Consider the following 13,713-nt stretch of genomic DNA (forward strand, 5'->3'; position numbering starts at 1 on the left):
CTTCTTTTTGAATTATTTAATATGATATTATCAGTAAAAATACAGGAACCTATACAATGGAACCAATACAAGGTTGTTGGCGTGGTAAAGCAACGGATTCTTCTGAAGGTAACTGGGTGATTGAAGAGCTTGAAGAACCTATAAAAATGCAAACCGGTTTGCAATCACTGAAGTATAGATGTTAAAGATTACTTTGCAAAGTTGTTGAAGTTCTAGCTCAACGACAAATAAGAATGACTGCTCCATCTTCAAGCCACCTAACGGAGTGGAAGGTCTGCGTGTCATGGATGATGAAATCAAAGACTGGCTGCTCTCTAGTAGCCTTCCAGTGTAGTCCGGGAACATCGAGAATCTGGGGTGGTAAAAGGATAGACCCTCGGTCCCAGGCTCACACGACGACGACGAACGCACAAATGCAAAGTAGTCTTGCTTATTTTTTACTTGAAATAGAACGACGATTTTAAACCTTGAAAGGAAACGATGGTTAACTTGGTTGTGCTTGCGTCACGTGATCTTTGTACACTTTACATCAGTAATAAGTCTGCTAACAAATCATTGCTAACGCTTGAGTCGAAACTCAGTTTGTACAATACAAGGTCAAAGTAAAAATTATCTTATTACTATTGTTTGCCTTAAATTTACATGCAGTTGCTTGGCCTCGCAAATTTTGTGTTGGCCTGGCTCATAATTTAAACTTTTTTTTATGAAATACGATACTTAAAACAAACTTTACAGAATATTTAGTAAAGAAGAGGCAGATAGTTGCTTGCGGGAGACGTACATGTCCCGATCGAGTGTTAATTTATTGTCATGTTTATTGCGATAAATCGAGGCCTAGACGTAAAGTTTGTTATTTTAATAAATTTGAAGAAAACCTAAAAGTTATTACCAATAACAGCACAAAGATTTGAAAGGTTGAAAAAGCATTTATCTTCTATTGTTACGTGAAGTAATGTTTTGAAAACTGTTTTTTTAAACATAAAATCAAACAATTCATTTCTTACTTGGAATTACTTGTAACAGATAAGCAAGCATATATTGCTCCTTGTCTCAAGTAAAATATCTAACTTATATTCCTACTTGAAGCAATTTGTGAAGACGAAGTTGTTGGTTGAGATGACGTTTGTGTCAGTGCTGACGTAGATTCCATTGAAGGAAGTTTGTTAACTGCAGAGCTCGATAGATCTATAGATTTAAAAAAAGTATTGTTGTTGATGCAGTAATTATTATGTAAAATGACATCAAGTCACAAGGTTTTATTGGTCAATTAAAATTTGTTTAAGGAGGATAAATTATTGCAATGATTTTTTCCCATAAAGTTAATAAATCATGTCTCGACTTATTATAATGAAAAGAAGCGCAATAATATAATTTGTTGTAAGTTTTATGATGAATAGTCTGTAGATAAAACACAAATTTACCTTTGTTCATGATCGGATCCAAAAGGAGTCCGGCCGTGAATTGGACAACAACAGTCCAGTGGCCCTCTAGTAAGTTATTTTGAATGAATAATTTGAAATCAGATAATGACATTTCACGACAGATGTATAAAGCACTGAAGTATTCTTGGAAGGTCTGGTGACTGAAATATAACCGTTGCTGCCCTTCCAGGAGTGCATATTCTCTGTTTGCTCCCATTAGAGTGACGACAAGATCTTGAACTACCTGACTGGTGAGACCTTCTTTTATAAGATCCTTTGTTGTGATTAAGACGGTTCCCTTTTTTGTTGCTTCATATGCGATTTTGGAAAGTCTGATGACAATATCATCAGATGTGGAAACGGCGTGTGTAGAGGTTTTAAGATTTAACAATACAGTATGAAATATCCTGGTCATCGTGGATATATCATCAATTTGTGACGAACCAAGAGATGCTCTCACATAGAGTTGCAGCATCAGAGGATTGTGGCAGATTGATGTTAAATGTGGAGTTTTTACTGTAAGTTCGTTCCAAAGAATCTCGGATTGTTGTTGGTCGTTGACCAAGGCGTCGAATAACGTTTTCATGTTGTCAGACGTCAAATCACGAATGAAGTAAGTGCGTTCGGGTCGACATCTTTTTGGAATATTAAGCATTGCGTGTGGTCGAGAAGTGAATATCAAGTGACAATTTGCAAGAAATTTTGCCAAACAAAGATTCGAAACAAGTTCCCAATATTGAAGTGGAGTATTGTAATTGGACGTTTTCACATTGTCTTTCAGGGTCCAATTCACCTGATCAAGTCCATCCAAAATAATAAAGCAGTTTTCCGGATTGGCTGTCATCCATTCAAAAACAGAATTCTGTTCTTGGTCGCTTAAGTTGTAGTTGCAATCTCCCAGTAGAAACTCTTTCAATGATAATTGTTCGTTGCAGTCATTCATGTCCAGAAAAAGCTTCCTTAGGACAAGGTAGTTTTCACTTTGAGAAAGTCGTCGTGCCAGGCGTTTTGATAGAGTTGTTTTTCCTGACCCAGGATATCCGATGACCGACACAAAACTGTTCTTTCGAACATCAGAAACTAATTGATCGATTGTTACTGCTTTGTCAGAGGCGGTCAACTTAATTCGTTGACTTTTGGGACTGTACTTGTCATCGTCAGGAATGGACCTTCCTTGGTAAAAATCAACTTGAATCATTTCAGGATAAATTTCTGGAAAACCCTCTGAAGAAACTTTAAAGTTGGAGAGATCAACGTCATATTTGGGATGATATTGGTTGCAAGTTGCTTTTTGGAGTTTTTTTCATCCTTGTTTTGAACCTAAAAATCAGAAATGGAAATTGTTTACCAAAATTATTTGTGCAATTACATGGCGACTGGTTTTTCTTGCAACCTTACTTGATTACACTTTGAGTGACTTATTGTTCAACAAACTGAAACAAAAGTTTGGTGAAGAGTCCAAACATATAAAGCGAAGTACAGTGAAGATTTTGATCTTATTTCTTCCACAAGTCATACTTTTTATATATTTTCAATACAATCTTAAACTTTTGTGAAGGATTTTGTTATTTGTAAGCTTAAAGAACTTATTAGCAATTTTAAAAAATGACCTTGCTACAATACAAGCTGTTCAAAACAAAATGTTTTGCTTCCTTGAAAAACGAAATTCCAATCGAAAACGAAATTCTTATCAAAAAACGAAATTCTTATCATCCCATATTCCATTTCGAAAAAAAATTTCGTTACAAAATTTTGAAACATTTCTTTTCAATGCAAAAATACTTGCCATGATTTCGTTTCGTTTCAAATTATGTTTGTTTGTGAAAGATTTTGTTTTGAACAAAAGTTGTTTTGAACAGCTCAATTTGGAAACTAAATTATGTTTGGAAAAAGTTATTAAAATAAAACTCTTCGTGTAATATTTATCCTGTCTTCAAACTATTTGAAAATCATTCATTTAAAAAATATCCACAAAACCCTGATAAACAATTTTGTTGATATTTATTAACATTTGTTTTTGATTAAATAAACAAACTAGAAAGAGATTTAATGTTGCTATAACATATCCTTTTTTTTAAATGTTACTTTTAAAACATCTACATTCTTATTGCAACAAACAAGTGACTTTATAATGTTTTTTGTGTCATTCCCGCCTCGCAATAATAAAATTAACGATATATTTTGTGTTATAACACTTTGCTGTATTTTTTGAGTTTTGGTACGAAGATTAAAAGCATGAAGCTGATTTGTTATTGCATAGCTTGGCGTGGTTGCAGTTGGTGATGAAGAAAGATTCATTGGTAGTTAAAACTACTTCTACAACTTTTCAATTAAAATATGGCAACATAGCAACTGTTTACAAACTCTCTATGTCTATCATCATTAGGCTCAATGCTGTGATGCTTTAACAACTGAGCAATTATTACCACAATTATGGAAACTATTTCAATCAACTATAAACAGTACAAACCTTCATCTCCAGATGGAACACAACTTTGCTCTGGTAAATTGTAGATCATCGTTGTATGAAACTGCCTCTTGTCAACATGTTTGACCACTCGTTGATCAACATGCTGATGGTGGTGATGGGCATGATACTGCCGCTGGTCAACCTGGACCACTTGTTGATGCTGCCGCTGATCAACCTGGACCACTTGTTGATACTGCTGCTGGTCAACCTGGACCACTTGTTGATACTGCCGCTGATCAACCTGGACCACTGCTTGGTCAACATTTTGAGGGACAGTTGTAGAAAACTGTCGGTTGTCCTGGTAAGTCAGTTGTTGCTGAGCTTGTCCTGTAAGAAAACTTATTAAATATTGTTTTGACAATTAACATGTGAGCCTTGAATTTAACGTAAGAAGACGTCGATGACTTGATGTCGGGATCATGGCGGTTATAAGTTTTGTTCTCTTGCAGTAAAATGAAGCAACATATTTTAGAATGTGTAAAATACTTGAAAAGCAATACTATCAAAATTATCAACATGTTAGAGCAACCAACAAATCAAACTCACCTTCATCCACTACTTCCTCACTTGGAACATCTGCAATTTGTTCGGGGTTGCTGGAAAGTGACATGTTTTTAATTTGTGAATTTCGATAGAATAGAACTCTAAAACTTAGTAGTTGATACCATAGGTGGGCAAAGTTACTTTCAAAAGTAACTGAGTTACAGTTACAGTTACTTGGCCAAAATAGTAACTGAGTTACCGTTACAGTTACCGATTTTAAAAAGTAACTAGTTACCGTTACTAGTTACAGTTACTAGTTACTTTCAGTTGCTCACAAATCTGAACATAAAATTCTGCACCTGGCCAGCTCTGCATGCAAGTGCAGGTTAACCGCAATATTTGATATATAGTGTTAGAGCCAACCATGCTAACATAACAGCACAAGTACAAAACCAACAAGGTTTTATTTAAAAAAAATACTCAGTGGCTGATATGTTTATTTCCTTTGAGAAATACGAGCATTTCAAAGTGCTCGTCACTCAGGCCTGCCCTTTTGGGCTTTAAAATGTCCCAATCGTCGTCGTCGTGTGAGCCTTTGGGGCCGAGAGTCCATCCTTTTACCGCCCCAGATTCACGATGTTTCCGGACTATACTGGAAGGCTACTAGAGAGCAGCCAGTCTTTGGTTTCATCATTCATGACACACAGACCTTCCACTCCGTTAGGTGGCTTGAAGATGTTAGGCTACAGTCATAGATGATGTCCGCCCCGATAATTCAGTTGGTTAGCGCGTCACTTCTGGAACAAAGAAGCTTCAAGATCAAGCGGCACTGGTTCGACTCTCAGGGCATGCGCTTGAGCAACGCACGTTAAGGACTGCTCTTCATTTAGCGACATCTAATAGATGGAATAATTTCCCGGCAACAAGGCTTCAACAATCAGAAACTTCACTCTGTCAATCTCGGTGACCGAGCCTGCGTCAGCGATTTAAAGCCTTTAGTTTACAAGTATGCGAAACTGCCAGGATTAAGTTCTGCAAGAAGCTTTCCCAGTCCGAGGATAAAGATTTATTCAATCAATCAATCAATGATGTGGTCTGCGGTCTGTTCCTCGGCACCACATTCATAGGAGGAGGAAGAGGCCAGTTCCCATTGGTGCATGGTTGAACGGAAAAGCCCGACGCCCGTACGGAGACGGTTGAGGCGCACCCATGCCTGTATTGGTAGTGTCAGGTCGATGGAGCGTGTGTCGGCGTCGGGGATGAACGAATAAAGTCTGGTGATGAACAAGTGCTGCAATGAAAACAATATTTTTACTGCAGCACTTGACGGAATGGGAGTGTTATGTTTTTAAAACAGTTTTTTCATTGGTCCGATTGTGAATCTGGATCCGCTTAACTTGTCCTCAGCAGGGTCCGCTTCCAAATACTCCTGTAACAGATTCAACGCGCATTGCTTTCTTTTCTTGGTTTTTGCGTAAAGTGGTGCAAAAAGTCCTCCGTGGCTCTATCTACCACCATCCACTTCAGTGTCGCTGCTATAGGCTACTACCCTCTTCAGCAGAGCAGTTTGCTTCTTCAATTGCTTGAAGCATGTTCTGTTTTATTTTGGTCTTCAATTCAGCAGTGTCGCTTAATGATCAGGCATTAAACTCAGATAAGTCTAAATTGTGGGTAGAATGCAGTCGTAAGCTGAAAGTCGCTGTCCTCGAACCAATGACCAAATCTTGTTTGCATTGCTTCCACAAGAACGTCCACCAACGACAAGCAATCAGCAATGCTGTTGCTGGTTTTAATGTCAGACAATCTTTTTAGAGGCATTGCAAGCGTTACACTAAATGCAATAAATTTCAACTTCTTGAAGGTAACTAAGTAACTGACTATAAGCATCAACAAATTGCTTTTAATCGCTGCGTGTTTCTTAATGCTTATAGTCAGTTAGTTAGTTACCTTCAAGAAGTTGAAATTTACTGCATTTTTATAAATATTTTCAGTTTCCTGATGAGGGCTTAAGTTAAACCGAAAACGTTTGACTGTTAAACTCATTTGTAAATATGTAAAATATATTATTATAATGCTCAACCCTGTTGTATTGTTGTGTCTTGCCTGTCTTTGGTACATATTGATTAATCGCCAAGAACAATTAATTTAGCCAAATCAGTTATCAAAAATCGCCAAAAAAGAGCCAAATCATAAATATGAAGCTAAACGTCTTAAAAATCGCCAGATTTCTGGACTTTAGCGATAAATTCGTCAATATGGCAACCCTTCTCCACCAGACTACAAAACAAAAGTAGAACCGCGCATGCGCAGTGCTGCGCCGATACATCTGCGAGAAAAATGCATTATTGCGCAAAACGCAGCAAACACGCACTAAGCAAGACACAAACACATGTAGAGAAATAAACGGCAATTAAAAACTAAAATTTCAATACAAAAGTAACTTGTAACTGTAACTATTGAAAAAGTGCTAAAATAGGAACTAGTTACCGCGTTTCGTTACTTTTGGAAAATAGTAACGAAGTTACCGTTACAGTTACTCAAAAAGTAACTAGTTACAGTAACTAGTTACTTTTGTAACTAGTTACTGCCCACCTCTGGTTGATACTACAAAACACAATTGCATGTGAATGTGATTATAATGTCGCTCCAGCAACAACAAAAAAGACAAATCAAGCAATTATAAAGTTTGATTGAACATGTTTTATGGCGACAAGCCACCTTGCTTAGCATCCAATTTTACAAACTTGTATAAATGTTAGTCACACTATTTTGTCTCATCTAAACCTTATGCCCGGGGGTTGATGATTTAAATTGAATGGATGAAAGGCAAGGAAGCAATTTTCAGGCATGCGTCGTTTAAGTGTCCTGTCAAAAACACAGTCGCATGCTTTTGAGCGGTGTCGAACCAGCATCCCATTGAGCGTAGTACCAGTGCTCTCACCTCTCGGCTACGCAACCGACACATTGTTGCTCTAACTCTGACTTATCCTCACCAATTAAACTAGAAACAGCGCAATAAAATTTAATTTTACACTTTTAGTTCGACCTTTCTAAGATTCGAACCTTGGCCTCCAAGTTGTCGACTGTGCAGAAGCGCTCAGCCGCTCGCGCTTATAAGCGAATGATCACGTGAGCAATGCGTGGCCATGAAAACGATAAAAAAATGAAATGTTCTTGAGGAAAAAGTTTCTAACTCACAAGCATGAACGAAGAGAATCTTTATTTACGTTGTTTCAACGTTGGTAGACGTTGAAACAATATTTTTTTCAATTGCTTGCAAGTTTTGAAGATTTACAAGTTGAAGAAATCAAAGCTGTTTATTCAGACTTTCCCTTCACAACCAACATAATAATCGATCGATCGATGGTTTATTTGCCAGGAACAGTAGGCCAGCTAGGCCTACATAGTCGAAATATGCAAGTTGTGTAGCCTATACACTGCAAAAGCGGCACAAGTTCCCATACTGACAGGGAGACAACGAAAAGACCATAACGTCTACTAGTCAACTGCCACCCTACAGAAATGATGGTTTTGTCTCTTCTGGCACAACAAATATATTCTATACTGTATAGCAGAAAAATACAATGTTCTCGAGCTTTAAAATATACACCGAAAGCAGAAAAAAGGTTTATTTTAGATATTGTTGACACAAAAATACAAGAAACAAGCAAAGATTATATTTCCACCATAACATACTGTAACGTCCGCTTTGTCTATTTGTTTGCGACGTTACAGTGACGTATTTTGTTTGTCGTTGTTGACCTTTGCTCTATTTGAACTGTCTAGATTGCTAACAACAACACCACACATGAGTTTCAATTGGTTTCACGTGTTCTTATTGTGCGTTTTTAGACAATCTTTTAAACACAGATAACTTTGAAATTTCTTAAATTTGCGACTGTCCAGAGAAAAGCAATTTTGTAGAATGAATCAAAACGATTTACAGTACAATTACAAATTCCCTTTCTCAAGGATTGGCAATTATTGAAAAACGAATAGGTCATAATGGTTGTATAATTCAATGAAAACTGACGTTGTATCGTCGACTAATAAAGTTACTGATTTAACGAAAACAGACCACAGGTGCCAAACGCAGATGCGAAAGAGGCCAAACATTATAAAAGAGAAACAAAAACAGGTGGCTTTTTCAGTACAGTGGTCGGCAAAAGAGAAAAAAGCCGAATATTAACAAACGAGTCACAAATGAACGCAGAGGGCTTAACTTAAGAAAATTGGCAGTAACATTCCCTCCCCTTTAAGGCCTCGTACATTTGTTCAAATACAAAGGTATAAACAACATGAGAAAACAAAATCAGCACAAATTTACATTGGTTTTGCAGGAACGATCAAGCATAACTTTTGAATTGGTCTGACAATCAAGGACTGTTTAGTTTGAACGCTAACGCTACGGACAATGCCATTTTTGTCGGGAAACGTTTGAATTACGCGACCCATGAGCCAATTGTTTCGGGGTGTGTTATCTGCGATTAAAACTATGTCCCCCACAGTCAGATTAGGAGATTTTTTGGTCCACTTTTGTTTTTGCTGGAGCAAAGGTAAGTACTCTTTTACCCACCGTGTCCAAAAGACGTCGGCCATGTATTGGACTTGTCTCCAGCGTTTTCGAGAGTAAAGCTCTTTTTTGTTTGTGAATGAGCCTGGAGGAAGGTTTATTTGCTGTTTTAGAAGAAGCAAATGGTTCGGTGTGAGAGCCTCCATGTCATTAGGATCGTCTGACGATTTTGTAAGTGGGCGACTGTTAATAATGTTTTCTACTTCACACATGAAGGTAGTCAGCGTTTCATCTGTTAAAGATTGGCCTTTACAGATAGCTGATAAGATTTTCCTAATGGATCTGATTTGTCTTTCCCACACACCACCATGATGGGATGCACTTGGAGAGTTAAAAATCCACTTGATGCTTTTCTGTGTTAAAGCATCTTCGATTTGACTGTTGTTCCATGATTTGATGGCTTCTCTCATTTCTCGTTCACCGCTAACAAAGTTTGAACCATTGTCAGATCTAATTTCTTCTACTTGCCCTCTTCTTGCGATGAATCGTCGTAGAGCGAGTATAAAAGATGAAGTGTCAAGAGAGTTTGCGATTTCAATGTGTACGGCTCTTATTACAAGGCAAGTAAAAATGACACCGTATCTTTTATGTTCTGTTCTACCCTTTTTAATAATAAATGGGCCAAAATAGTCTACACCAACGTAGGTGAATGGAGGTTTGTCTGGTGTCAATCTGTTTTTAGGAAGATCAGCCATTTTTTGTGTGCTGAGTTTTCCGCTTCTTTTGCGGCAATCAACACATTTGGATAAAACCTTGCGGACTGCTGAATTGGCTTTTATAATCCATAGATTTTCGCGCAGGGCAGACAGGACGTGTTCCCTACCACTGTGACCCAATGTGTCATGCATTTCTTGAATGATGAGAGGAACTATTTGGGAGCGGTTTGGAAGGATAATTTGATGTTTTGCATCGTGTTTGAGAGGTGCAGCTTTGATGCGGCCACCAATTCTTAGTAAATTGTTTTCTAAGAAAGGGTCGAATTTTATTAAGCTACTGCAGTTGTTTAATGGCTTTTGTGCTTTCAGTTGGTAGATTTCGTTGGCAAAGTGTTTTGACTGGACAAAGGTAAAAATAAAGTTTTGCGCCTTTGTGAGCTCATCTATGGACAAGCAAAGATTATGTGCTGGAGCATTTTGTCTATTTGCAAGGTTAGTGAGTCTTGAAGTCAGAAATTTATGCTTACAACGGAAAAGCCAAGCAACGATTCTTTTCAGCTTGTACCAAGAAAAATATTTACCCAAAAGATCTTCCAGAAAGTGGGATTCGCTTTGGGTTGCAAAACACGTTTGCTTTGGTTGTTTAATTTCGGGGTCATTGTCCACGACTTTGAGAAATTCTGGTTGCTTAGGCCATTGAGGATTGTGGTTTCCATAGAAATTCAGGGCCGTTTTTCCATGTATTCCAGGGACATCAGTAACGTTTTCGGCGTATTGATTCATGATCATGTCATCAACAGACCTTTTATAGTCCATGTAAAATTTAGCGTCCCTTTCAAACTTTCGTTTCAAGCAATTAATTCTTTGGAGAGCTTGAGATTTGTTAAAGGGTAATTTTAGATCCGGATTTCGAACGGGCAAGTCGATTTGGTAGTGCGAGTCTTCCAAAAGTTTGATACTAGAGTTAACAGATTTCATGAATTGAGCTTGTTGGACAGATAATTCGGGTTTACAGTTAACAATTGAGTCAACAGCGTCAAAGCACATGTCGCACATTGGATGGGTAGAAGTTTTGGTAAAGAAATTTTTTGTTTTACTTTGATCCTGTTTGCTGTTAGGACAATTCACTAGCCAACCAACGGCCGTTTTGATGGCATAATAGCCACCTTTTGCTTGTATTACTTCTTGTGGTTGGAGAACGTACGGATTGTCATTGCCGATAAGGAGTCCTACCTCTGCGTCAACATCGGGAATCGAGATGTTTGCAAATTCTGGAAAGTGTTTAGTGTCTTCAAGGGTAGGAATATCTGTATTTGAAACAGGAATTTGAAAGGTGGAGTAGAGGGAGCTTAGAGAAATGTATTTGTTTTCGTCAAAATCTGACATTTCGACATTTGTGACCACTTTTACCTTGTTACGTTTGCCAGTGTTGTTTAGCGTGATGGTACAAATATTAGTTTCTTGACAGTCGGCAATTTGTAACCTTTCTATCAAATCATTTGTTATGAAAGATGTTGTACTTCCACTGTCCAAAAACGCTTGCGTAGTGATAGTTTGATTACTTCCTTGCAGGCGAACCTTTACTGGGATTATAGGAAGCAGACTGCGAGAATTTGTTCGTGTGTTGACAAGCCCATTGCGTATTGCTTGTGTAGGTTGATTAATTTTTTGAGTTGTTGTGTCTTTGGGTGTGATATTTGTGGTGATTTGTGTTGCATCTGGGGGATGCAAGAGAGTCGTGTGGCGTTCAGTGCATCCTGGTTTCATGCAAGGGTCTTTCCTTTTACATTGATATGCCCAGTGACCAGCATTTAAACAGCACTTGCAGAGTTTGTTGTCGATTACAAATTTAAGCCTTTGGTCAATATTCATCATTCGAAATTGTTTGCATTGATTGAGAAAATGTTTATCTCTGCACAGATGGCATGTCCTTTCATGGTTCGACGATTTTATTTGCGTTGCAAAGGTTACGCTGCTCCTACGTTTGGATTTGGAATCATCGAATTGTTTTTTAGTAGATTTTAGAATATCGCATGCCAAATTGGTCGTTTCTCTCGTTTTGCGCGAGACGTATCGTGAGAGATCTGAAAGGCTTATTTCTTGATTTCTTTCATGCAAAATTACGTCAACTTCGCGTAACCAGCCAGAATACCAGCCACTTGGCAAGCGTCTTATTATTTTTGTTATGGTATCCATGTTGTCCATTTTCTGCAAGTAATTCATGCCAGACAAAGTACATATGCAGGAAGTAAGTTCCGAAGAGAACTTGATTAGAGAATCCTTGTTAGAATTTTGAAGAGATGGTCCGTTTATGACGGAATCAACACATGCGCGAGCTATTTGAAATTTTTGACCGAAGGTTTGTTGTAGCAAAGCTCTTGCTTTTGTGTAACCTTCATGGGGAAGCATGTATTGACACCCTTTTACCAAAGTGTGCGCAGAGCCTTTGGTGTATTGCAACAGATAAAAAAGTTTACGTTTAGGCTCTGTGAAATTACAATCAATTAACGTATCAAATGCGTCTATAAAACCACAGTATTCAGCAGAATTTCCATCAAAGACTGGGGGTTCTACAGACAACAGTGGGGACGGATTGATAGTAATATTTGGAATTTGTTTCGAGTTTACTGATTGATTATTGTTTATTTGATTTAGTACAGGGGCCTGGGCATACGACGTACTCGGCTCATGTCTCGCAAACGATTTATTTGCTACTGCTTGTGCAGGATTAATTTTGTTTGAAACAACAATAGGTTTGTAGATGTCAGACCTGCTGGTTTCTACGTCACTCAACGTTAAATTGGATAACATAGGAGACACAGCATTATTGTTTACATTAGTTGCTAAATTCGATTGAAATTGTCCGTTTATATCAACATTGTCTTTAGATATTTTATAGCGCTCACCAGCATCTTCTTCTTCCGAAAGTTGGGCAATTGTCTCTTGGAGCTCTGCCTTTAGTTTAGCTTCCTGGACTTGTTGTAGGAATTTTCTTTCTTGTTCTTCGCGTAGCTGACTTTGTTTTAGGACCATTGTTTCAAATTCTGCTCTTGCTTTCGCTTGCTCTTGTTCCAACTCGCAAATCCTTTTTTGTGATTCCAATCGAGCTAATATTACCGCCTTCTTAACTTTAGCGCTCATTGTTGAGGAGCGGCTTTTGCTAGAATCTTTGCTGGCGCTGTCGCTTGGGTGCAGACTGCCATTTGTTGCTTGTTGGAGCCTTTTGGATTGTGATCTTGTTGTCACTTTTGATGTTGGGGGCTCTGGATTTGATGATTCTTCGGCATTTGATTTATCTGCCACGTCTGTCTCCTTTACAGAATTTGATGCCATTTTCTTGACATTCAACTTCGCTCACTGTCAACAACGACGACTTTCTTGATTTGATTTGTCTAAAAACTGAATGTAACGTCCGCTTTGTCTATTTGTTTGCGACGTTACAGTGACGTATTTTGTTTGTCGTTGTTGACCTTTGCTCTATTTGAACTGTCTAGATTGCTAACAACAACACCACACATGAGTTTCAATTGGTTTCACGTGTTCTTATTGTGCGTTTTTAGACAATCTTTTAAACACAGATAACTTTGAAATTTCTTAAATTTGCGACTGTCCAGAGAAAAGCAATTTTGTAGAATGAATCAAAACGATTTACAGTACAATTACAAATTCCCTTTCTCAAGGATTGGCAATTATTGAAAAACGAATAGGTCATAATGGTTGTATAATTCAATGAAAACTGACGTTGTATCGTCGACTAATAAAGTTACTGATTTAACGAAAACAGACCACAGGTGCCAAACGCAGATGCGAAAGAGGCCAAACATTATAAAAGAGAAACAAAAACAGGTGGCTTTTTCAGTACAGTGGTCGGCAAAAGAGAAAAAAGCCGAATATTAACAAACGAGTCACAAATGAACGCAGAGGGCTTAACTTAAGAAAATTAGCAGTAACACATACAATTTACGATTCTCCATAGCTGTCTAAAATTGTGGAGATGTGGGGGTTCGTAGAAGTCATTGAAGCCCCGATCGAACGAAAATGAAAACCTTCATACTAAAGTTGCACCTTGTTTGAGATCATCAGTGGTGCATGACTATGTTGTCTTGTTTG

General features: G+C 37.9%; 3 protein-coding genes across 3 annotated transcripts; all 3 read right to left on the reverse strand.

The window, feature by feature from the left end:
• Positions 1–6: 6 nt before the first annotated feature.
• LOC145787143 (uncharacterized) lies at positions 7–2,731 on the reverse strand. The gene is made up of 3 exons (XM_082598869.1): positions 1,422–2,731; positions 1,081–1,185; positions 7–138 (listed from the first exon to the last, which is right to left on the reverse strand). Exons 1-3 carry the CDS (start codon positions 2,617–2,619, stop codon positions 50–52), a joined length of 1,392 nt encoding a protein of 463 aa, XP_082454995.1. The 5' UTR covers positions 2,620–2,731; the 3' UTR covers positions 7–49.
• Positions 2,593–4,815, reverse strand: LOC145787144 (uncharacterized). The gene is made up of 3 exons (XM_082598870.1): positions 4,438–4,815; positions 3,892–4,218; positions 2,593–2,741 (listed from the first exon to the last, which is right to left on the reverse strand). The coding sequence occupies exons 1-3, from the start codon at positions 4,499–4,501 to the stop codon at positions 2,725–2,727; spliced, it is 408 nt and encodes a 135-aa protein (XP_082454996.1). The 5' UTR covers positions 4,502–4,815; the 3' UTR covers positions 2,593–2,724.
• A 3,156-nt stretch (positions 4,816–7,971) lies between these two features.
• Positions 7,972–12,936, reverse strand: LOC145787862 (uncharacterized). Its single transcript, XM_082599698.1, has one exon. It carries the CDS (start codon positions 12,934–12,936, stop codon positions 8,698–8,700), a length of 4,239 nt encoding a protein of 1,412 aa, XP_082455824.1. The 3' UTR covers positions 7,972–8,697.
• Positions 12,937–13,713: the final 777 nt, after the last annotated feature.

Source organism: Aplidium turbinatum, chromosome 18 (assembly GCF_918807975.1).
Source record: "Aplidium turbinatum chromosome 18, kaAplTurb1.1, whole genome shotgun sequence".
Taxonomy (NCBI): Eukaryota; Metazoa; Chordata; class Ascidiacea; order Aplousobranchia; family Polyclinidae; genus Aplidium; species Aplidium turbinatum.